The sequence below is a fragment of the Mycotypha africana genome, assembly GCF_025528875.1.
Source record: "Mycotypha africana strain NRRL 2978 chromosome Unknown BDF20scaffold_1, whole genome shotgun sequence".
NCBI lineage: Eukaryota > Fungi > Mucoromycota > Mucoromycetes > Mucorales > Mycotyphaceae > Mycotypha > Mycotypha africana.
This window is the reverse complement of record NW_026515725.1, coordinates 638,843-663,346: the sequence shown is the minus strand read 5'-3', so window position 1 is coordinate 663,346 and position 24,504 is coordinate 638,843. Positions and strand designations below refer to the sequence as shown.

The following is a 24,504-nucleotide window of genomic DNA, read 5'->3' as shown; positions in this document are numbered from 1 at the left end:
GCTAAGAGCCGCACGATTTAGATATCAACAGCACTTTAACGATAGCAATAATCCCATCACTCTGGAAAGAATCCACGCGAACTTGATACTCTGTTTAAACATGATGAAATCCCAACTGGCCCTGGACCATTTTGAGCCCAATGACCCTTTCATCCATGGTATGGAAGAGCGCTTCAACAGCGTATTTTAAAATACTGATTCAGCAGCCTACTTTGTACATAGTCATTCATTTATTTCTATTCATCCCCCTTCCCCCTCCCCTACTCTTGTATATAGTAAAGCATTATAAAGTAACAATTTAAATCATTTGCATTAGATGGGTGGAAAAAATGGTGTATAATGTTTGTGATAAGGAGAAACTATCGATGAAAGAGGGGGGGGGTATTGGGTGGTTCAATGAGTTCAACATTGGTTTATAAATAAAGACGCAACAACGCGTAGCAGTGAGTAAGAGTAGTGAGGGTTGGGGTTGGGGTGTTGGGTAGATACGACATCATTCACGTTTTATAAATTCAATACTGGCGCCTTTTGTTTCTGTTCTGCCAATCCATGACCAAATATTCGTCTTGCATTCGATTTTATCGTGTACATTGCCCCCTTTCAGCTCGAAGGAATGGACCAAGTGTAATACGATGGTTGCCAAAAAATCTGTGCTCAATTGACTAGCAATACAAGCACGACGTCCAGCACCAAAGGCCAAGTGATCGCTTGCCTTTTTATGTTCACTTTTAGCAGCTTTTTGTTCCTGTGGCAACTGTAAAAGCGGTGCTGTCTCTTTTTCTTGTTTTAAAAAGCGTTCAGGCGAGAATGTATCTGGCTTGGTATAGTATTGTGACTGTCTATGAATCGCATGGACATTGACAATGATCTCTGTATCCTGATCGACACGGTAAGCGGACGTGGGATGACCGTCTTCCACATTGTCCAAGTCGTAATCTGTGCGTGGAGCATAGGCGAGTAAAGGTTGAGGCGGGTCGTACCGCAGAGACTCATGGACCAACGCTTGCGCAAAAGCTTTCCCCTGTTCTCTTAATTTTGCTTGTAGGTCAGGTGAGGCTGCTAATCGTTGAATGAGAGTAAACAAGGAAGAGGATAAATAGGTATAAGCATGTAATGCCATATGCACCAGATTGACCAAGGCTTCGTCTTTTTTCAACTGAACAGGTTCAGGATCATTTCTGGAGGGTTCAATATGCAACAAACTCTTTACAATGGCATCGATCTGCTTTTTCTGCTGCTGCGGATGCTCTTGCTCTTGCTCTTGCTGTTGATAGATAGGTTCAAACCAAGGTAAGAATATTTCCAATATTTCGTTTCGTAGGTTTACATTGGTGGAATCCAACGTAAAGAGATTCTTTACGTCCAACAAGGCATTGATGAAAGGGAAAAATTGACCGACACGATTGAGGTGTTGCGTTTGACGCGCTTCTAATGCCTTTATTTTTTGCAGCAATGTCAACATGGTAGCAGGGTCGTCATGGTGTTGCGGTGGTGGGTCCATTGCGTTTGTGTTATTTTTCCCCATGACGATGGTCAACGCTGTATTCATCGCTATCAAATCCACCATGTGGCGCAATTCGGTTGCTGTCAAGTTTTTTGTAGTAGAATGGTTACTGCTGTCCATGGTCATAGCTGAGCTGATACCGAGCGAGAGTCTGTTCGCCTCTTGTTGAAACAGATGTTGAAATTGGAAAGCGTTCCATTTGCCAATGACCAAATAAGTGGCTCTTCTCAACCGAGACCAATAGAGCGAGAAAGGAGCGGTAAAGATGGTTTTGGCATTGTCTGTCAAGGTCTTTTCCAAGCTGTCAGAAAGCATGCGCGACGAATTCCATTGCTCTTTCTCAATGAGCACTTTATGCACCCATTCAGCATTATTGAGCACGATGATACGTTTTAAACCTAGTTTGACAGAAAACAGATGACCCAACTGTTTTGACCAGCGCGTGAAAGCATGATAACCTTCGTTATTGTAATCGGTCCACCCTTTGGTGAAAAAAGGGAGTTGCTGAGGAGAGACGGGCCATGGTGGTTTTGGTGTACCGTCTGCTTTCTTGTTGGCCCATATGACATTTTGACCCACTTTTGAGATGAGAAAGGTAGTAGCCAAACTTAAAATGTAAGATAGCACCTTGTAAATCATTGACAATAGGTTACTCAATCATTTGCTTTTGCAGTCAAAAGAAAAAGGAAAAGTAAGAAATACTCGAAGGATTGTAATGATTGAGCCTTTTTTTTTTTTTCTTTTTTTTTTTCCCATCCGTTCTACTATCTAGATATGGAATGAATGCCTAATTATGGAAGTGCTTCTTTTTCATTTTTTCAGGCTTCTATGCAACCCTTCGTGCAACTGTAGTACTTGCACTGTGCTTCTTTCATTCTCACTCCATCCAACCAATGGAACGCTTAAGCCATCATTGTGGTGAGTAAAGATAACATCTGATATTCTTTATTAAAGTATGACTTATATACAACCATTCTTTATGAAATTGTAAATGGTCTGTGTGATTGTTTGCTATTGCACGTTTCATCATCACTTTTATTACTGTTCCTTCAATGATTCAATAGATGGCTACTAGAGAGGAGCTCTACTTATCCCTTAGACAATGGGATCAGTACTTGTTTTGGGATGATGACACATAGGGTGAGCTGATAATATACCGACGGCTACCTAAAAAAGTTGCATGATGAATGAGTGCCACCATCTGGATGTAGAATAGTAGTAGTAGGTTATCTACATTGTCCTACCCGCACCCTCTTTTTGTGATGTTCTTTTTACGCAACCCTTAAACTAGCCTTGACAGCCTTTGATTTGTAACTACATGAGGTGACTAACAATGAGCTAAAATGGATGGGATATGGATCAGTGATTTCATCTAGATAATCCAAGTAACATCCGTAGAGAAACTCTTGTTGGCCCGCTCTCCACCTCCACATCTTATCCTTGAGATCGAGAAGGGTTGCAACTTTTTTTTTTTTTTTTTTTTTTTTTTTCATGGAAGCGTCACGATTGTCTTTGTAAAAGAAATGTAGATATACTGTTGACGAATGAGATTCATTAGGGGGTGGGAGTGGGGGTTGAAACCTTCCAACGTCTCTTTGCTTATGTTGACTAATTCTTGTGAGCCAATAATGTCTCTTATCTAGGGCAAGTGCGATTCGTGGTTATAGGGTACCTATGTGAATAGCATGCCAACGTATTCACTCTCGAAACAAGGATGTCTTGATGGAAAAGCATGCCAAGTCTGAAGACTCCAACTGACTAACAAGGTTTTTTCCCTCTCCCAAAAAAAAAAAAAAAGACGTGGATCAATGCAACTGAGCGTGATGGATTTTCGCAAAGGCCTTTCAAAAGGAATCACGCAATAGTTGAGGACGATTTTTCTTTGAAACTAGACATTGAAATCAAAATTAATAAAAGTGGCGTAACCATTCGTGATTGTTTGTTTCATTCTTGTTGCCCATTCAGTTACCAAAAAATGCAACCTTTTGATTGGTTCTTTGAGAAAGAAAAGGAAAGGAAAGAAGACCCGGAACTGATTGACAAAATGAGGAAAGTGCGGCCAAAAAGAACACGTTTCCTCCCATCTCTCCCAATCAGATACACAACAGGATTCACACGGGATGTTGGCTCATTTGATACGAAAGGAGTGTGTGCACAGTTCTCAGATACGATAATATTACACGAAAATGATGCTGCCCTCCCCCCCTCCCTCAAAAGTGTACAAGAGATCAGCAATATCATCATTGTTATAATTTGTCATTTTCCTATCTTTTGTATAAGCAATCCTTTTTTTTTTTTTTTTGGTGCCAACAAAAAAGAACAAGACGCTGAAAAGATCCAACTACGTACTATAGACATTCTGATGCGTAGTCATTTCTATTTGGAAAAGGAATAATGATAACAATAAAAAAAAAAAAAAAAAAAAAAAAAAAAAGATAAAAATTTTATCTCATCTTTTTTTGAAATTGCATAAAATCAGAAAAGCTTAGGTAAAATCAAATCTTGATTCGGATGGCGGCGATAATTGTAGATTTAAATCGTCGAAAAAAAAAAAAAAAAAAAAAAAAAGACAAGATATCGTCTCCTCTATGACAACATGAGTACAAGTGTGTACGTACTTGGACAATGCGGCAGTCCTATGCGGCCTAGGTGTGCACTATGTAGGATGTAAAAATCTTTTTCATCTTGACTGTAAATGAAAAAATCAATGGATACGACATTGTTAAAAAAAATGACTCAGTACGTAAAAAAAAGTGTCAAATTACTTTATTTAGGTTAAAGCGACTTTAATGGGTGGAAAAGTGAGTCATGAACAATTTTTTGTTTGGAATTTCAAAGAAAAAGCAACGAGTCGATGAGAAAAAAAGAAGAAGGGGGTGAAGAGGGATCCACCATAAAAACTTTCCAAACTCCGATATCGAACTCCTTAATTTGATAAGGGAGGGGGGGGGGCATGGCTATGGGCGTAGTGGGAGAGAGAGAGAGACAAGAGCTTGTGTGTGGGTGTCCAGCGGGCGCGGACGTGTGGGTGTGAGTGTTTACTCAGCGGGGATATGGATGGTAATATTATATAAGGATTCCCTTTTTTCTATGATACTTTTTTTTTTTCCCTTTTTTTTTTTCTAAAAAAAACTTTTTTTCAATATCACTTCATGTCAAACTATAATAGCCTTACTACTTCTTCTAATACGTTGAATAATGATCAATATGAATGTTTAAAAGAATATTATCGCTATTTAGTGGGCATGTCGATGAATCAACAACAACAGCAACAACAGTCATCCATATCCAATACCCTTTTGCACAATATCCAACTTGTAAATACTTTTATTCATCATCATCAGCAACAGCAACATACCCTTCATACTACCCTTCATACTACTACTACTACTACGTCTACTGTAAATCCTTCGAATTATGTCAACAAAACCATCATCAACGATGTGAACCGATATCAAAAGATTTATGTCGATACACTGGTTGGTAAGAGAACCCCCTTTTTGCGTTGTCAAGCTCGGTCGTTTTTATCCTCATCCGTACTGTTCTTGTACCCCCCATAGATATCACCTCACTTACGATCCGCACTTCTTGGCCTTCTGAAATGTCAGCTACGAATACCAAAGATGGTCAACTGGTAGTCAATACCAACACCTTTGTGCGTCATCTCTTAAAACGCTCAAGAGCTACTCGCTCGACCCTTCAACTGGCCATTTTTTACCTTTTCCGAATTCGCCCACATATCGGTCAACGAAGCCAATACGATTCGATTGTGAAATGCGGCCGTCGTATGTTTTTAGCAGCCTTAATCTGTGCGCATAAATATTTGTATGATAATACGTTTACTAATGCCAGTTGGGCAAAAATCAGCAAGCTATCTCCTCGGGAAATCAATCATGCCGAGAGAGCGTTGTTGGAAATGCTTGACTATAAGCTTTTCGTACCTGTTGAATTGTATCAAAAGTTTGAGAGTCAACTAAAAGAAGCTATGCCAAAGCAGGTTGTCTCCCCCTCCTCTTCTCCTTCCTCTGTGCAAAATAGCCCTCTTCCTCGTACGAGCAGTCCTGTGCCTTCTCGAAAACGATCTTATACCAGTGTAGAACAAGCCATGTATACTCCTCATTCGAATGCAAATATTAATAATAATAGCAAAAAACCAAAGCAAACGCATCCACCTCACTATCATATTCATCACGGCATTCCTACACCTGAAGACGATAAAGTAGACTTTTATTAAAATACCCCCCCCCCTCCCTTCTCTCTCTCTCACTCTCCTTTAAAAAAACCTGTACATTTTGTAATATATATATATTTTTCTATCGATCACATTTTATATTAGAATATCTCTTTGGGAATAAAACCACCTTTTTCCTCTTCTCTTGGGGCCATTTTCCTCTTCATTTTTATCTTGTCCAATCAGAATGTTTCAAGTTTCAAATAATGGAAACCCAATCCTTATTTTTTCTTTTTTTTTCTTTTTTTATTTTTTCTTTTTTTTTTTTTTTTTTTGATTGCATTTAACCTTTTAAAGTCATCAACAATACAATATTTTTTCATAATCTGATACCAAAAAGCGCATTCTTTTTATTCTTTTCCTTCTTTTTCAACCCATCCTCCAACAAAGACTTGCAGCAACACACCAGCTTTAAATCATAAGCCTTCAACCATTGATAAACATCTACAACAGACATTACACACATACACACCATAACACACATACAGACACACTTACATACATACATAAATACATACATACATACATACATACACACGCACGCACACATGTTGACAAAAAATGAAGGCAAAACATTCACAACACTTGACCAAAGTTCTATGCCCAACTTCAATTCCTCTTGGGTCAATTACAAAGGTTGGTTCTCTTGCTTACTAACAAATAAAAGGAAAAACTTGTTATTGACGACGACGATGGGATTGGGATTGGGGGGTTTATAGGTGCATGGTTTACAACCATCTTTGTTGTCGTTGGCTTGAAAGCCTTATTTACAGTGATACCTTTTATTTCACCGGAAGCAAGTTGGACACTCACCAATTTGACCTTCAACTTTGGTCATTACATCATGTTCCATTGGGTGCAAGGCATTCCCTTTGACAACAATCAAGGAGCTTACGATGGATTAACTTTATGGGAACAAATTGACGGAGGAGTGCAATTCACAGCCACTCGTAAATTCTTAACAGCGGTGCCTATAGCCTTGTAAGTTACCCTAGCCAGTGCCCCAATGTCATGATGAGGACTGTGCCGTTTGACCCACATTTTTTTTGTTTTTCATTACCAAATGATAGATTTTTGTTGAGTACACATTACACACACTATGACTTTTTTTTATTCTTCATCAACTTTGCGTCCTTGTTAGTGGTTCTTATTGCCAAGTTACCCGTCATGCATAGAGTACGCATCTTTGGTATCAACGCACTGGACTATGAAATGGATTAACAAGGAACGGGAGAGGAGACCGCAGAGACAATTTTTCTTTATTAGAACTGGGACGTACGTATAACAAGAAAATACAAAAAAAGTGTGAATACCGCCCATCGATCGAACCACGCTTCTTTGACTACGTTTTATGTATTTAAATATCTATGCTCATCCATATTATCCAAAGCAGTTCATCCTATTACATCTACCCTCCTACCCACACACACACACACACATACACACACACCCTCTGCCCGCTCTTTCCCTCATCCCATTGAACCTTTCTTGGTTTTTTTTTTTTGGTTTTTTTTGCATGGTCCTCTCTACCGCACTTTACTATGGTAGTATCACTGCTCCTTCCTCCCTCAGCAGCAACAGCAACAGCAACAGCAACAGCAACAGCAACAACAACAACAGCAAACAACAACTATACTACTACTGCTATCACTCAATCGTTGTATATCACATTGTCCTTTTGATTTTGAATTTTTTTTTTTTTTTTTTTTTAACTCTTGGTCTCTTTATACTCCCTTCTCCATATCTCCCAACAACACCCTTTTTCCTTTTCAGATATAAACCTGTACTACTAAATGGCCTTTTGATCTTGTAATGTAAAAACGGGGGTTTCCTCTACTTTCCGTGATGGCTTCTCGTTCAATAATGGGACACACACACAGATGATGTTATTGTACAAGCTAAATTAAGGGTCCGCAGTGGAGGGGGGTGGGGCGGGGGAGCGTATAGGATAAAGTGCTGTGGTGCCTTGTAAATATTTGGGCCAAAAGGGAAAAAAAAAAAAAAAAAAAAAAAAAAAAAGAAAATCGCGACATGATTATATCATCGTTATGCAGTCCATTGTTCTAATGAACGAGAGAGAGAGAGAGAGAGAGAGTAAAGTGATCAAAAAGTCCCAGATGCATTTATAAAAAGGGCTTGTTGGCTTTTTTCTTTTGGTTTTATTTTTTCTTTTTTCTTTTTTATTTTTTTTCCGTTTCTCGTTTCTTCTCCCCTTGTTGGAAATATCCTATCTTTTATCATGTCTACAAATAACACTGCCTCCCAAAACGAACAGGTGATGAAGGAAAACATCGATAAGGCTGCTGAACAAGCCAAGCAAGAATTGTCCAAATTGAAGGCTGAATACGAAGAGTTCAAGAGAAATGCCCAACCTAAAGTGCAGGAAGCTGAGAGTTTCTTAACGTCTCCTTCTGCTATTGGTTTCTATCAAGGTAAGGGAGAATGAGAAAAGACGCGGGGATGTTCAGTGGAACCTGTCATTAAAAATCACAACATCCTCCATAGGTCTTGTTGTGGGAGCTTTCCTTGTTTTGGGTTATGCTAAATACAAGGGGGGTCTCAGACTATAAAGGAAATCCCCCCCACCTGTCTGAAAGGGAAGAGAAGAATCACTCTCTCTAACATGTACCCTTCCAGTGGCACTTGTACAGACACATTACACGCGCATCTATCACCCTCACTTTTATTGTGGGGTTTTTTTTTTTTGGGGCTCACCCACTTGACATACGATTCACAATAAACGATTTTTTATTCTACATTGTACCTATTGACCAGGATTAGCATGCACGTTTTAAAGTTTAAAACATGTCATGTGGAGTGCAATCAATGATCTCAGTTTTAACCAGGGAAAGGGCAGTAATGTTTGTTGCATTTATGCAGGCGTTACTCATCATGTGTGTACATATGGGGGGAGGGAAAAACATAAAAGTGATAGCCTCATGTCATGGACTTGAGTGTGATTGACCATTTTTGTGTCCTTCTTATTTCGACTTTTTGCTTTCCACATTGTTTCTGGAAGAGGATGAAGCCTCCATTTCTGCTCTTTCAGCATGATCTGCTCTCTTGTTCAAAATATAGTGCGTGATCTGCAAGCCAACAATGCCTGTAATGGCCAACGTGATGATAAAGTGAGCTGCAGCTATGTTCTTCAAATGCTTACTGATCTCAGCTACTTTCTCCGTTTCAGAGATATGTTGCATGGCTTTTTTTTTTTTTTTTTTTTTTTTTTTTTGTCAATATATGTTTTTCCACAGTCGTTCGTCATGGTATATTAGTAATGACGTAAAATCGTTTTCGAACAATACAAATCCTACAAAGGACCTACCTGGCTTTACAGTGGTGGCATACGTAGAAAGAGCAAAGAGCATCAGAACTAAAGAAGCGCCATCAAACAAGATATTACCGTCTGTCATATTGGCGATTCCAGCAGCAAAACCGACAGCAGCAATCATCAGATTGACGAATGGAATATATTTAATGATATCGGGTGCGTTCAGCTGATTGATGTAGTATTGCTAATAAGAAACACTATTTTAGTTTGTCAAACCCTCTCAGAACAGATGTCATCCTTGACCCCCCTGAGGGACACTCTGTAAAAAACTTACTGCTGCTCTCGCCACGGCATCAGGTCCGCCTGTCTTGGCCCAGAGAAAATAATAGTCAAACGCCCAGTCTGACCAAACTGTCTATAGAGCGTGGCATAGGTGTTAACATTCCACACTTTGTCCCATTAGCCATGGGTACATCTCGTTTCCCTCGCATTTCCAATAAAATAGAATAACACTCACTCCATACGCAAAAAAGCATGAACAGAGAATAAGAACAACTTTGGCTGATTGCATATGTTCTTTTGCCATGGTTCGACTATTGGATTGACTCTATCGAAAAAGTGGCAAGCCAAAGTGAAGAACGGAAAATTTCCTTAAAATTGGATCCATTCATTCCGGAGTTTAAAGTTTGATAACTTTATTTTATACACAATCTGAGGGAAAAAAGTAAACAAAAGCATCAAAAATGATGGATTTGGGTCATTTAAATACATAAACCCATCTCTTCTTACTTTAAGAAGGACATTTCCTTGTTTTTGGGTACTTTTATTTTCTTTTTCTTTTTTTATATATATATATATTTTTTTTCTTCTTAGGTTCACCATCGCTTTTTGTCTAACCTCTAATAAAAATGCCTTTATCAAAGACGCTACTAAAGCGACTCTTTGTAGACTTGTCTACATGATCCAGACCAAGTGCATCTTCTTCTTGTAGTTTGGCTTTACGTAAATCAAAATCAGGTTGATCGATTGTCATCACCTGTGGTTCTGGAGCATTCAGATTTTTCAACACCGTAAACTTGACCTTTTTCCAGTCCATATCGCCCAGACCCGTTCGTTTCTGTAATCTTTTCTTTGTTTCTTCAAACGGTTCCCCTTTGATAGCAACAAATCTGAAAGGAATACTATGAAAGTGGGTTGGGTAGTTATGATAATGAACCACTTGAATAAGGCGATCGGTATCTTGATTCATTTCCAACTCATCTTTGGGTATCGGCTAAACAAAAAATAAATAAATAAATGAGCTACGTTAGCAGAAGCACGCAATGACAAATGCACGTACTCTCTACTCGACACTTTTTCACACATCTTACCCACTTTTTCTTACCTCTGCATAAACAACCGTGGACTTCCCTGTGGTTGCTACATTATCAATGGTTTGATCCAAAGAGAACTCCTTGGTCACCTTTCCATCCACAGCTTCATACAATCGAATTCTCGCAGGGTCCTTTACTTCCATCTTGCCTTTACTGATAATTTGTTCCAGCAATTGACGCACAGACCCTGTTCGCGCTAAAAGTACTGTTATCTTTGTTTCCTTGCGTAACGTCGGCCCCAACACAATCACATCCATCGATCGCTTCGTTTCGAGATCAGCCACATCGATATCCAGCACTTCATAGTACATGACGGACAAAGGCGCACTCGTATCAAAGTTGGCACACTGAAGATACTCTTGAGGCTTGGCTAGCGTCACCATCTCTTCCAGTCGCGTGCCAGGTTTATAGTGAATCACCTCTCGCGGTTGATGCGTGACTGCATACGAATTGGTGAACCGAATCTTGCTCGCTTCGACCTTGAGTGGATCTGCTAACGACTTGGCCACGGTCACATAACTGGCCGTTCGATCCAGTGTCAGCTTGATCTCTTCATGTTGAGAGTTATTTTCACTATTCGGCTTTGGTTTGAATAAGACACCGACTCTATTGTAAAGAGACTGGTAATAATCAGGTACAGATGTGATCATGCCTTTCTGTGTATAGTCATCCACCCTACATTGAGTACAAGAGAATGTTCAGTGAGACATGCCATCCCCTCTTCATGAACAACAAACGACCCACCCCGGCCGCCCAACTTACTCTCTTTGCGATAATGTCCTCTGGAAGCAGATAATATCACCATGTTGTAGCTCGGCTTTACGGAAGGTGAGATCACTCTTCAAGAGATCGATAGAGGAGGGCTTCACTTCTTCGTATAGTTGAATAGATGTACTCTTGGGTAATCCTGCTTTTTCAGCCAAGGTACTTAATATCGAACTCACTTTTTCGTTCATTGCGACAAATAGATGACCGAGGCCTCTAAAAATGATATAAGAAGTACGCGTACGATGCATGAGTTTTCATCCATACCCTCCGCTTTAAACCTCCTTACTTACCTGAACGCTTGCTCGTGAATGTCGAAATACTTGACAAAGACAATGATTTGGTCGTTTCGAATGACAGGTAAAGGTTTACCCTTCTCTGCTATTTCCACATAAAGTTTGGCGAAGCCATTCATCGAAGTACTGACACAAGTCAACTCTCTCAGTTTTTCCATGGCTACAAAAGGACAAAAAAAAAAAAAAAAAATACAAGGTAATGCATGGCATAGGTTAATTCGATGTGCTATGGCTTTAATAAAAACCCCCCCCCCCAAAAAAAAAAACATACACTGCTTTTCTTCAGCGGCCGTCAATAACTGATCAATACGAATCGTCTTGTTTTGACGATAGACAATATTCCATAATCTGAACGTATCAGGTTCCAGTTGATAATGAGCCATCAGCTTCTCTTTGAAGGCACTGATCTTCTCTGTCTTGGGCTCCTTGAAAATATCCACTCGAGGCGATGCTTCAATCGATCGGTCGTCAAATACAGCCAAGTTGAAGCCCTGATAATCCTCAAATGCCTTATCAGTAATGACAGCTGCTTTCACATTCAAATGCATGTCTTGTCGGTCTTGTTTGCGTTTTTCAATCGTTGCTCTTTCGTCATCCAATCGACGTTCTAATCACCAAAAAGTGGAGTGAATGAGCTGAGTATTTTCTTTTCCCCGACGGCTTCCCACACTCCCTCATCCAACCTGCTCCCTGACTAAGTACTTACTCAAATGGACAGGAATATCCGACTCTGACACAGGACCGAGAATTTCATCCAGCTTACTCTTTCGGATATAAACCAACATATATGCATTAGTAAACCTCTTCATCATACGAGCAGCAGAATTCGTCCTTGTGTTGCCATTAAGGAAGCTGGGTGCATCTCGACCGTTGCGGAGCGGTTCATCGCCAAAATTCTCTTCATACACTTCTTTGTGCGTGACGGGTATGACACGATCATCATCAAATCGATACCATTTTTCTTCTTTTCCTGGTCTAATCAAAGCGAAATAATGTCCACCAGAAATGTCACCGCTGTGTACGAGAACGCTACAAAAAATAGGGGGGGGGGAAGAAGAAGAAGAAAGGGATGGCTGGTAAGCTATCGGTGAAGAGGTCCTTTTTCAAATGCAGAGAGCTTTACCCATGTAACTCATAATCATACGGTCCATCTTTATCAGAGTTTGAGCAATACTTGTCTAGATTGATTTCTGAAGGGAATTCATAGCGGTCATTGATCTGTTCATAGTAGGATACATACATATTAGCCAATCACTCCCAGAAACACTTGTAGAAACCACATAATCCATTACCTTCACCATGGTATCTCTCATGAAATCATATTCAAATCGCTTCAACTGTAAATGTAATACTGGCGGAAAACTTTCGAAAATGACGCCCTTTTTCGCATCCTGCAACCCATGACCTTCTGCTTGATATTTATTTTCACCTTCCAGCGTTTCCACTTCAATGTAATTCTCAAACGAATCTGTCAGATCTTTACAACCCTTGACATTCAATTGAATGTCATAATAATTCTCAACTCTGGAGGATTCATAATCGACATTGATGCATTTGATGTAGCTTTTCATTTTGCCCTCAAATAGTTTCGAAATAGCGCCGTCAGCGGGTGTGCCTTTCATCTTTTCCTCCAAATTGTCTTGTAACACACGATTGAATTCCTGAACGTCATGCTGCATGAATGCATCCAATGAATCCCAGCCGAATGACTTTGTCAGCTCGGTCGTGCCAACCGGCTCGGCTGAGTATTGAAGGTTGTAAAAGCAACGCTGCAAGGCAAGAGCCACACTGTTGGTGGGTTCTTCTTTCTCGGTAGGTATCTGGTATACTGCTTTTCGGAAGGTATTCGTGCAATAGAGCGATTGAAGAAGTGAATTCATATAGCATGTGGCGCCTTGGTTTTTGATACCAACGTACCCCGTTTCCTTACGCGAGTCGTAATTGGTGAAATTGTGCCATAGAACGCCAGTTTCATCTTGAATGCATCGGACAAAGGCTGAGATAACAATTTCATTGTTGTCGTTGATCAGGAAGGGGCCTTTGCCTTGTGCTGATAGTTGATTTAGCTCTTCTATTTCGTAAAATCGAGTAAAGCCCCAATCTATCTCTTCACTTGAAAAACGATGATTTGCGCCTAAGAAGGGAGTAAAGATCATGATTAGACTATTGCTTTCTTTCTTTTATCACTCTCGCCTCTTTTTTTTTTCTCTCTCTTGCACATGCACATAGATGCGCACGGCGCTATATATCCTACAAACACTTTACTATTTGTTGAATACAGGGTTGGGTCTTCTGGATTAGAAATGACGAGCGCAAATTGAGCACAGACATGCCAATTTGCTGGTAAGCTGTTCTCCGTTTGATCGGCTATTTCTAAATAGACTGAGACGGATTTCTTTTGATTATTCCCTCTAGGAAACAACAAGATACGCCTATTGTTATTAGGATGGATGAAAAAGTAAGTATAAACTGTAGATTTTTTTTTTCTTTGAGGGGCCAACGTATGGACGTATGTGTATGTATCTGTACGTTCTCTCCACAGACATTCCACCAGAATTATCTTTGAATTTCCCCCCGGTTTCGCCCTGAATTCTTACCAAGGATAACCATTAATTTGAAAAATTGGACTATGCGTTTTGGCTTCAAGATTCTTCCAATTGCTTATATGCCAATGATAGGCACCTGTGCCCTCAGTTTTCAAATCAGGATTTTCAGGTAAGAGTGTTTTTAGCATAAACTCCTCTATTTTTTAATTTTTAAAACACAAACATTGGTTGGAAGGCGGGTGAACGGGACGTTAGCTCAACTTCTCCTCATCTACATGCATGCGTTTAGTACTAAGCTGGAAATGACAAACACTCACGATCTGTAATCTTTGGCTTGGTTTTATGTTTGGCACTCGTCATAGGTGTAGTACTATCAGTATCGATATCGTTGTTCAAGATATCGTCAATGCTTTGCGTTGACTCCAAGTTGTTTGGAGCGTCAACAGCATCGTTCACACTTAATCCAGCAAAGGTGTCAACCAACTTGTCTTTTCTAGGGTCGAAAACCATTTATTATCTTTCGTGTTCTTTATTATTTTAAACAGCAAGTTGAAGAGAAAGAGTAAACGATAAGAAAGAAAAGGGAAAGAGACGGGTAAAGGAAAAGAGAAAGAAAAAGAAATACAGGAAATAGCATTGGGTTCGAGTAGAGTTAAGTAACCATATTTGGGCAACAGTCGTTTCTTTTTTTTTTCCAAGTGCGTGCGGGCGTGTGCGTGTGCTGACTTTTGCCTTGGTTATTTCCCATTATTGCATTTATTCATATGAAAGCGCCCAACCCTCCATAGTCATAGGAAGACCCTTGAAATGTTATCCTTGACTTGATGTCGTGTTGATTAATTCACTCTATTATACCAAGACATGGAATGAGGAAGAAAGCAGTATCACGCAATTCACTTTACTTTGGCTTCAAAAAACCATAAGAAAGGCATAGGCGCACTTGCCCTAGCAAAAAGCTCCCATTCATAAAGAAATAAGCGTTGTGAACGGCAGTGGTAGCCCAGGAAGAGGGGCTTTCAAAGGAAGTGTTTTGTTAAACTAGGCTCCAAACAATAAACTCGCTACGGTAATCCAAGGAACAACAATGGTGTTGAATGAATGCTTTTAAGCTGGATACTGCCAAAATAAGAAAGTGAGAAAGCTATTTATACTGTACTTATCGGTTCTACGTAGGTATACATATATAGAATAAAGTATGAGCATTCCTATTTATCCCAATACTGGTCCTATGTATTATGTTTGCTCTTCATGAAGGCACGTCTCACAGATATGATGACGGCAATGAAGAAAAGGAATAACACCGGTAAATTGAAAGGTTTGCTCTCCTTCCAAACCTTCATCTTTATCGCTTGGGATAGAAAAGCACTTGAAGGCAGGCTGAGTAGAAGTAGTGGTCGTAGTCGAAGCCGTAGTAGCAGTAGTGCTGGTAATAGGATACTCATGGATTGTCTCTACATTATTGCTGACGTTCGTTTGGTAGTTACTGCTTCTACAGTTTGTAAGGAGGATATCTCTCATTACTCGTTAGTCTCATTCACATTAGTTGTAAAAAGCGAAAGCAAAAGAAAAAAGTGATATATCAAACCCATTGACAATAAATCAGATTCTTATTTTGCTAGTGAACACAATACCTTTCATGAAAACCATTGCTGCAGGAAAAGTGATAACTTTGTCGTGGCCGCTGATAACCATTTGATTCTTGAAACCCATTCAGAATGCGTTCGTCATGAATATCTCTTTTTTTATTGTGAAACAAAAACATGGAAAGCTTTTCCAAGACATGATAACATGTAGGAATCTTTGTCGAATACTTGCGAATGTCCTTGAGCTCATGTATACTGTACTGAATGATTTTCTGTGGAAAGTGATCTATTACGATATGGAGGGTGAAATGAGTATGGCGTTTGCTCCTTCAAAACTTCATCAAGAAAAGGCCCCTTTTCTTATTCATCATACCATGTTGTTGTGAGCTATTCAGATACTTGCTTTCACCAGCATTGCCACTGCTATGACTGCTATTATTGACGTTAGTCAGCGTGGCAAATGGTGAAGGCTCTTTGTTGCTGTAGTTGGTCCAATGTGAGGCTGTAGGTAAGCGGCACGACTTATTTTCTCCTCTTGCATGGTAGCTGTTTTCTTGCTTCTGTTGCTCATTTGACTCTACACAAACGTTTTTTGTTTCTTCTTCATACTTGGTATCGTCACGTACAATAAGATCAGACAAAAAAGAGCAAAGTCGCTGTTCTTCCTGTATCAAGTCAGCTATGTCAGCAAGGTAATGAAGCGCTGCCTTCTTCTGTACACATGTAAAAGGCTTTGCTTTTGTCAACACAAGAAATTTGTTTTCCTTGACTTGGATGCTATTTCGTACAGATGCGATTCTGTCAGCCAATGCATTAATTGCTTCACGAGTGTTGCCTACTGCTTGTTGCCAATATGTCCCATCTTTATCGTTATAACCGTTCAATTCGGTGGGCAAAGGAAGCAATAGGTCCATGAGGGATCGTTCCGCGACATCTTTTTGCATAGAAACAGGAAAGCTCTGGGCTCTTGAAGCATTTAAAGAAGCAACAGGATGATGATGAACTTGGTTTTTACCAACGGTATTGCTACTTTGTGTGATATTCGTTCTAAATGTTTGATCCAAGAAGGCTGGATAATAAGTCTCCATGTAATCTGACTCGTTACGCACAATTTTCAGTTTCAAATATATTGTATAAAAGCTTATTTTCAATCAGGTAGCGTAAGTTACAGGACTACTACCTTTAGACCAAAAAGCGAAAGGGAGAGGAAAGAGGGGGAAAATAGATAAAGATGGACGGAAAAAGCAAGCATTGATTGATATTTCTCTTGGTTCATTCACAAATCCAAATCTGCTGCAAATTTATTCCCGTCGGATATCTGTTACTGCTGCTGACAGTGTTGAACTGTAGATACGTTGTGACAACATAAAGTCGGTCAGAGCCGTCGATAGTATAGGCAAAAGAATTTGATGGCATGGTCAGTCGCATATCGAACAGAGAAAACCAGAAATACATGAGCACCTAGTTGTCATTAAGCTAACTATCTTTCCAGTGATATATGTATGTACAGAAGAGATGACATTTGATAGAGTAAGTAATGATCGCTAATTCTTTGTTGTAGTGCCTTTGCTCAAAGGTTATCACTATGTCAAAAAATTCAAATATGCCGTATGTACAGAGGTGGCTTGTCTTGAACATCTAAAATTGTGTCAATAGTTTCTAACAAATTTGTTTTTTGTTATATGACTATAGTGCATGGCCCTCTTTAACGTACAATTGCTAGAAATGATACCTGCTCTTACTAATTCACGGTACTCATAATTACTAAAGTTTTTTTTGTAGTTTCCTATTCAATGAATGGCCTGCAAAGCTGCATCATTCTCTTTATTTTAAAGTGAATGATGATCTTTTTTTATAAAGCATCTGATCTCAAATACGAAAAAGTGTTCTAACACTATGTGATGGATGTCTTTTTACCACCCATAATGCTTGCCCTGAAAAAACCCTTTTTTTACAAAATTTATGCTTGATTTACCGATCTCCACAAAAGAAGATCGGTTGGTGCGGAGATGAAAGATGTTTTTTCGCTTTTTGTATGCAGAAAAAGAAAAACCACAGACAAAAGGGATTTCTGTCAATTGGGGACTACGATTTTCATTTTTTGAATTTTTTCATATAACAATAACATACAGTTAAATGTCAACACAACTTGGCATTGCTAATCGCCTTTTCGGTAAAAATATACGTCGCTATACGACGAAATGTATGTGTTTAAATTATACGTACTTTTGAATTGCTTTGCACTGGTGTTCTAATTTATTTTCGCGGTTCCATTTTTACTTTTATTATGACTCCAACAGCTTTATTGACCCCTGGTCAACGTCTGCATGGTTATCAAGTTCAACAAGTAATAGTCCTATAACAAGTGCAATTGATGCTGAAAAGCTCTCAACAGCAAGTGCCTTATTGACGAGTTTCTAATCTTTTTCTTTGCTACTGAACAGGTTAGAAAAGTACCAGAACTTGAGTTAACAGCTATCAGCTTGAAGCATGAAGCGACAGGTGCGCAACATTTACATATTGATAGAGAGGATACCAACAATGTATTTGCAGTTGGGTTTCACACACCTGTGAGCAATGATACTGGTGTTCCGCATGTTTTAGTAAGTTTCAGTGTTTATAAAGGAGAGGAAGGTGTGTATATATTATATGACGTTAGTATTTACACTTGACATATTACTTAGGAACACACAACTTTATGTGGAAGTGAAAAGTACCCAGTTCGAGACCCTTTTTTCAAAATGTTGAATAGAAGTTTGGCTACCTTTATGAACGCATTTACAGGTAGAGTCATCATGATGATATTAGTAATAATAGTTGATAGAATTGAAAGCACAAGTCATGTATACCGATAATTAATCATTTTACTTAATAGCGAGCGATTACACCCTCTACCCCTTTGCAACAACAAACAGAGCTGACTATAACAATTTGAGGGATGTGTATTTGGATGCTGTATTACATCCAAAGCTAGATAGATTAGATTTCAAGCAAGAAGGGTGGAGGTTAGAACATGAGATACCTACAGGTAAATATCATCTACACTATGGAAGGATATGCATTCTTTTCCAGCTGAACGAGAAGTAATTGAGGCTATATCTTTTTCTACTTTTACAGATACGAAATCGCCCATCCAATTCAAAGGCGTTGTTTATAATGAAATGAAGGGCCAAACAGTAAGTTTAATTTTCATGGAAGGCCATACTTGAAGAGATGTTGATTTAATGATAAAAACTGTTCCAATATCTATTAGTCGGATTCCAACTATTTATATTACAGTCGTATGCAACAGGCCATGTTTTCAGGCACAACCTACGAGTTTGCTAGTGGAGGCGACCCTCCGTTTATTACAGACTTGACACACCAACAGCTACTTGATTTCCATAAACAATACTATCATCCCAGCAATGCACGATTCTTCACCTATGGCGATTTTTCGTTGGAAGATCATTTAACTGCTATCAATGATAAATTGAGTGGATACAAAGCATCCACGGTGCCTTTTGTCAATAAAGATGTGACACCTTGGAAAGAACCGAGAACTGTTGAAACAACCTGTGCATTGGATCCAAGTAAAATAAAATAGAAATATTGGCCGAGAATGAATCCCTCTGTGAGGACGCAAACAGACAGAACATGGCTTACATTTTATTTCTAAACACGTAAAATAGTGAGCCCACCAGACAAGCAAACCAAGCTGTCTATATCTTACCTCGCCAACGACACAGCAGTAAGTTTATTAAACTAGATGCATTAATCGACTTTTGGCTAATTTAATTATCGATATCTACTATTATTAGGACACATTTGAATCCTTCTCTATGCGTTTGTTATCATACCTATTGTTAGATGGACATGCTTCGCCAATGTACAAAGCATTGATTGATACAAATTTGGGATCAGAATTCTCTGTAAATACAGGTTATGACGGTTCAACAAAGTAAGTAGTTGTGAATTTTTTGAACAAAATCCAAGCATGTGCAGCCATGAAAGGATCACTGATGAGCCTTTTGTTTTTCGCTTTGGAAAAAAAAAAGAACAAGCTCGATGGCAATTGGTTTACAAGGAGTGAAAGAAACAGATGTTGATAAAGTCAAATCAACGATTCAATCTGTTCTTGAAAGGGTTAGAGAAGAAGGTTTTGATCCTAAACGTATCGAAGCAGCGATTCATCAAATGGAGCTTGGACAAAAGCATGTAAGTCTTATCATTTGTAAGCAAATGCATCCCATTCAAAAACTCAAAAGACTTTCCTCTTTAGAAAACGGCTGATTTTGGCTTGACAATCATGCACGGTATCTCTTCTGGGTGGTTCAATGGAGTCGATCCTATTGACTTGTTAGAAATCAATAAGGTAAGATAGAGTGTTACCTTTTTGTTAACCACCGAAAAAGATGTTAATTTTTTTGTTGTTTTATTAAAAAAAAAATGTAGAATATCGATAGACTGAAAAGCGAGCTGAGCAAAGGCAAATTCTTTGAGAACTTGATCGACAAATATCTTCTCAACAACAAGCACACACTTACCTTTATTATGCGTCCCGACGATAAGTATGCCAATAACGTTCTTACTGAAGAACAAGAAAGATTAGCAAAGAAAGTAAGCGCACTTACAGAGGAAGACCGAAAGCAAATCGAAGTGGATGGAAAAGAATTATTGGCGTCTCAAGAAGGCACTGAAGACCTATCTTGTCTTCCTTCATTACAATTGAGCGATATTGCAACCAAGGCAAAGCATACTATTTTAGAGCATACTGGTATTTGCAACACCCCTGTACAATGGAGAACAACATCCACCAATGGCCTTACGTACTTCCGAGCCATCAGCACTTTACCTTCGCTTCCTGACGATTTAAAGATGTATTTACCGTTGTTTTGTGATGCATTGTTTTCTTTGGGTACTCGTCAACAATCCATGGCTGAAATTGATGAAGAGATTCGTCTTTATACTGGCGGATTGCGAGCTTCAACGACTTTGACAACGAATCATTCTGATATCGATCATATCGAAGAAGGCATTGCGCTCACCGGTAACTGTTTGGATCGTAATATCGAGAGAATGTATGATATTTTAGCCAAATTGGTGCATGAAACGAATTTTGACGATCTTGAAAAGCTAAAGACACTGATTAATGGCGTAAGTATATAAATGAAAAACATAATATTCACATGTCGACATGTCATGTATCTATTGATATGATCATCACGGGGGCTGGGCGCACACTTATCACTATTTCCCTAAATAGAATGCATCGTCTATGGTGAATTCGATTGCTGATTCTGGACATGTTTTTGCTAGAACTTTTGCTGGCTCAAGTCTAACACCAGGCATGTATAACGCAGAATTGATGGGTGGTATGACCCAAGTGGATTTCATGAGTCGGTTAGCTGCCAAAGAAGACCTTTCCGAAGTAGTAGATAAATTGAAACAAATTGCTTCTGTTGTGCTATCACAACCTTCATTACGTGTTGCCATTACTTCCGCAGAAGATGCAGTAGATAGTAATACAAAAAGTCTTCTCAAATTCATTCAGGGATTACCATCGGAAAGCAAGAATGTATCCACCAATTCGGTAAAGTAGACTTTGTATGATTATCATATGTCTGATCTGTATCATTAATATATATGTGCGTATGTATGAATAGTTATCCTCCTACACTCCTCAATTCAAAAAAACGTTTTTCCCTCTGCCTTTCCAAGTCAATTTCTCAGCTCAAGTCTTCCGCGGCGTTCCTTATACTCATCCAGATGGTGCCAGTCTTCAAGTGCTCTCCTCTTTGATGACCAACCATTATCTTCATAGAGAGATCAGAGAAAAGAACGGTGCTTATGGAGGCGGTGCCCGTTATGCAGGCTTAAACGGACTCTTCTCCTTCTACTCTTATAGAGATCCTCGCAAATTGGAAACTTTAGATACGTTCAAGAACTCCATTGATTGGGTACAGCAACGTAAATTTACGGACCAAGAAATGGTCGAATCAAAACTCTCCATCTTCCAGAGCGTTGATGCTCCACAAAGTGTGTCAGAGGAAGGAATGCTTCAATTCGTACACGGTATTTCAGACGAAATGAGACAGATGTAAGTTTACTTGTTGTTGTTGTAGCCTGTAAACAGTGAGCATAAAGCTGAGCTTTTTTTTTTTTTTTTTTCTTCTAATCATCGCACTTTAGGCGACGAGAAGAATTACTAAAGGTGACGCAGGACGACATTAAACGTGTTGCTCATGAATATTTGAGCGAACCCGTGAAAGAAAACAGATCTTCGACTGCACTGTTGGGTGAACAAACGGATAGCATCACTCCAGAGAAAGGATGGTCTATCAATAAGTGGGGAGATGTTCTTACTGCTTAACTCTCATTTCTGTATTCATCTTCTGTATCATTCTTTTCTTTAGTCAATTGCTACTACTATTTATAACTATTTATAGATAAAAAATAGATAAGATAACAATGGCAGCCCCCTTTTTAGTGCGACACGTTTTATTTATTTTCTGCTTTGTCTAATTCTTTGTCAACTCAATGTCTAGTTTATCATTGAAAAAGTGTGATGTTTACTTGCTTTTTTTGTTGCAAGTAGAAGACAACACCTTTTTTTGGGTTTGTGTAAAAAGCGTGACAAATTACTGAGCAACCCAAGCTGAACGGAAAGTTCGGAATGGCGGTAATGCAACTTTTATTTGCAGCCAATTCCAATGAGGTTCGTTAAAAGGGATTTCGTTACCCCACATTTCTTCACATGGGGAAACTTTTTTGACAAAAAAAACAGAACCTTGAAAGTAGATCACATGCGTCATTAAAATTTCCCTTTATTTCTGACTTTCAAATGGTTTAAAATATACAGCAACCTTCTAAAAGCTATATCACACCTATTTTGGAAGCTTATATGTGGTTATACACGCTACCATTAGTGCGTTTGATCGGGGAGAGCCTCATTTTAAGAGATATAAAAAAAAGCCTGTTTTGATCCTTTTCTTTTCTTCTTTTCTGTTTTCTCCTGTTTTTTTTTATCAAAAACATATCTCAAAATGACCATCGACGCCGAACAACAAGCTTTCCTTGAAGAAGTCGAACAAGTTAAGAAGTGGTGGGCTTCTCCTCGTTTCGAAGGTATCAAGCGTCCCTACACTGCTGAATCCATTGTTTCCAAGCGTGGTACCCTCCCTACTACTTACCGCTCAGATGCTCAAGCCAAGAAGGTCTGGAAGATCCTCCAAGGCCACAAGGCTAACGGCACTACCACCCATACCTTTGGTGCTCTTGACCCCGTTCAAGTTACTCAAATGGCCCCTTACCTCGAAACCATCTACGTTTCTGGTTGGCAATGTTCTTCCACTGCTTCTACTTCCAACGAGCCTGGACCTGATCTTGCTGATTACCCTATGGACACTGTTCCCAACAAGGTCGAGCACCTTTTCTTTGCTCAACTTTTCCACGACCGTAAGCAACGTGAAGCTCGTCTCAAGATGACCCCTGAAGAACGTGCCAACACACCTTACATTGATTACTTGAGACCTATCATTGCTGATGGTGATACTGGTCATGGTGGTATTACTGCTGTTATGAAGCTTGCTAAGATGTTCGTTGAACGTGGTGCTGCTGGTATGCACAGTAAGTATCTTGTCCCTTTTTTTTTATGTGTTTCAACCTTTAATTTTATGCCCGAAAAAAGGATTGATTGGGTGGAGGAGACGACGGAGTAAAAAAAAGACACTATGCAGTTTATGGAAATATTTAACATCTCCTTGTATAATGTGTGTATGTGTGTATGTGTGTATGTGTGTATGTTCAAGTAAGAATTAACAAAACCTAATTTATTTTTCTATCAACAATTACAGTCGAAGATCAATCTCCTGGTACCAAGAAGTGTGGCCACATGGCTGGTAAGGTCTTGGTCCCTATTGCTGAACACATCAACCGTTTGATTGCCATCCGTGTCCAATACGATATCATGGGTGTCGAGAACTTGATTGTTGCTCGTTCTGATGCTGAAGCTGCCACTCTTCTCTCTTCCAACATTGATCCTCGTGATCACGAATTCATCGTTGGTACCACTAACCCTGACTTGGCTCCTTTGGCTACTACTATGTACGAAGCTGAACAAGCCGGTAAGACTGGTGCTGCTCTTCAAGCCGTTGAAGATGAATGGGTTGCCAAGGCCGGTCTTAAGCGCTATGGTCAAGCCGTTGCTGATGAACTCATCAAGGCCGGTAAGAAGGAGGCTGCTGAAGAATTCCTCAACAAGATCCACTACAAGTCCAACGCTGAAGCCCGTGCTATTGCTAAGGAATACGGTGTTGAAATCTTCTGGGACTGGGATCTTCCCCGTGTTCGTGAAGGTTACTACCGTTATGAAGGTGGTACTGAAGCTGCTACTTCCCGTGCTATTGCTTTCGCTCCCTATGCTGATATGTTGTGGATGGAAACCAAGAAGCCTGTCCTTTCTCAAGCCAAGAAGTTCTCTGAAGGCGTCTTGTCTGTCTATCCCAAGAAGCTCTTGTGTTACAACTTGTCTCCTTCCTTCAACTGGTAAGTTTTTTCCCCAAAACAAATACAAAACAAAAGCTGTGAAACTCACACTCATTGTAACTTTATTATCTAAATTAGGGATGCTGCTGGTTTGACTGATGATAACATGCGCACTTACATCGCTGACTTAGGTAAGCTTGGCTTTGCCTGGCAATTCATTACATTGGGTGGTCTCCACGCCAATGCTTTGGCCAGTGCTACCTTCGCCAAGAGCTTCAAGGAACAAGGTATGCTTGGTTATGTCAGCCAAGTTCAACGTAAGGAACGTGAACACGGTGTCGATGTCCTTCAACATCAAAAGTGGTCTGGTGCCAACTATGTTGATGAATTGATCAAGACCGTTACTGGTGGTGTTGCTGCTACTGCCGCTATGGGTAAGGGTGTCACTGAAGACCAATTCAAGGCTTAA

At 39.5% G+C, this 24,504-nt stretch overlaps 9 protein-coding genes across 9 annotated transcripts; 5 read left to right on the top strand and 4 right to left on the bottom strand.

Annotated features, from left to right (window-relative positions):
* Positions 1–341: 341 nt before the first annotated feature.
* On the bottom strand, positions 342–2,201 carry BDF20DRAFT_15947 (cytochrome P450). Its single transcript, XM_053074820.1, has one exon. The coding sequence runs from the start codon at positions 2,141–2,143 to the stop codon at positions 494–496; it is 1,650 nt and encodes a 549-aa protein (XP_052940265.1). The 5' UTR covers positions 2,144–2,201; the 3' UTR covers positions 342–493.
* Positions 2,202–4,601: 2,400 nt separating this feature from the next.
* BDF20DRAFT_842175 (uncharacterized protein) lies at positions 4,602–5,950 on the top strand. The gene is made up of 2 exons (XM_053079485.1): positions 4,602–4,986; positions 5,064–5,950. The coding sequence occupies exons 1-2, from the start codon at positions 4,657–4,659 to the stop codon at positions 5,736–5,738; spliced, it is 1,005 nt and encodes a 334-aa protein (XP_052940264.1). The 5' UTR covers positions 4,602–4,656; the 3' UTR covers positions 5,739–5,950.
* Positions 5,951–6,014: 64 nt separating this feature from the next.
* Positions 6,015–7,249, top strand: BDF20DRAFT_842173 (ORMDL family). Its single transcript, XM_053079484.1, has 3 exons — positions 6,015–6,371; positions 6,455–6,716; positions 6,806–7,249. The coding sequence occupies exons 1-3, from the start codon at positions 6,284–6,286 to the stop codon at positions 6,954–6,956; spliced, it is 501 nt and encodes a 166-aa protein (XP_052940263.1). The 5' UTR covers positions 6,015–6,283; the 3' UTR covers positions 6,957–7,249.
* A 408-nt stretch (positions 7,250–7,657) lies between these two features.
* On the top strand, positions 7,658–8,469 carry BDF20DRAFT_14596 (uncharacterized protein). Its single transcript, XM_053074786.1, has 2 exons — positions 7,658–8,167; positions 8,241–8,469. Exons 1-2 carry the CDS (start codon positions 7,975–7,977, stop codon positions 8,303–8,305), a joined length of 258 nt encoding a protein of 85 aa, XP_052940262.1. The 5' UTR covers positions 7,658–7,974; the 3' UTR covers positions 8,306–8,469.
* An 18-nt stretch (positions 8,470–8,487) lies between these two features.
* BDF20DRAFT_842171 (Shr3 amino acid permease chaperone) lies at positions 8,488–9,631 on the bottom strand. The gene is made up of 4 exons (XM_053079483.1): positions 9,524–9,631; positions 9,341–9,421; positions 9,061–9,250; positions 8,488–8,937 (listed from the first exon to the last, which is right to left on the bottom strand). The coding sequence occupies exons 1-4, from the start codon at positions 9,590–9,592 to the stop codon at positions 8,717–8,719; spliced, it is 561 nt and encodes a 186-aa protein (XP_052940261.1). The 5' UTR covers positions 9,593–9,631; the 3' UTR covers positions 8,488–8,716.
* Positions 9,632–9,898: 267 nt separating this feature from the next.
* Positions 9,899–14,174, bottom strand: BDF20DRAFT_903898 (uncharacterized protein; the record flags this gene model as incomplete). Its single annotated transcript, XM_053082954.1, has 10 exons — positions 9,899–10,279; positions 10,391–11,054; positions 11,142–11,360; positions 11,438–11,600; positions 11,712–12,047; positions 12,147–12,469; positions 12,564–12,658; positions 12,733–13,574; positions 13,706–13,872; positions 14,038–14,174. 10 exons carry the CDS (start codon positions 14,172–14,174, stop codon positions 9,899–9,901), a joined length of 3,327 nt encoding a protein of 1,108 aa, XP_052940260.1.
* A 1,045-nt stretch (positions 14,175–15,219) lies between these two features.
* BDF20DRAFT_996969 (uncharacterized protein) lies at positions 15,220–16,764 on the bottom strand (the record flags this gene model as incomplete). The annotated part of the gene is made up of 3 exons (XM_053085429.1): positions 15,943–16,764; positions 15,618–15,855; positions 15,220–15,475 (listed from the first exon to the last, which is right to left on the bottom strand). Exons 1-3 carry the CDS (start codon positions 16,655–16,657, stop codon positions 15,220–15,222), a joined length of 1,209 nt encoding a protein of 402 aa, XP_052940259.1. The 5' UTR covers positions 16,658–16,764.
* Positions 16,765–17,562: 798 nt separating this feature from the next.
* BDF20DRAFT_842158 (peptidase M16C associated-domain-containing protein) lies at positions 17,563–22,265 on the top strand. Its single transcript, XM_053079482.1, has 15 exons — positions 17,563–17,772; positions 17,870–17,916; positions 18,014–18,172; positions 18,254–18,353; positions 18,445–18,597; positions 18,687–18,745; positions 18,823–19,141; positions 19,241–19,299; positions 19,370–19,509; positions 19,607–19,766; positions 19,831–19,923; positions 20,004–20,705; positions 20,815–21,141; positions 21,215–21,648; positions 21,741–22,265. Exons 1-15 carry the CDS (start codon positions 17,706–17,708, stop codon positions 21,919–21,921), a joined length of 3,000 nt encoding a protein of 999 aa, XP_052940258.1. The 5' UTR covers positions 17,563–17,705; the 3' UTR covers positions 21,922–22,265.
* A 329-nt stretch (positions 22,266–22,594) lies between these two features.
* Positions 22,595–24,504, top strand: BDF20DRAFT_812181 (isocitrate lyase; the record flags this gene model as incomplete). The annotated part of the gene is made up of 3 exons (XM_053076757.1): positions 22,595–23,177; positions 23,405–24,095; positions 24,174–24,504. The coding sequence occupies 3 exons, from the start codon at positions 22,595–22,597 to the stop codon at positions 24,502–24,504; spliced, it is 1,605 nt and encodes a 534-aa protein (XP_052940257.1).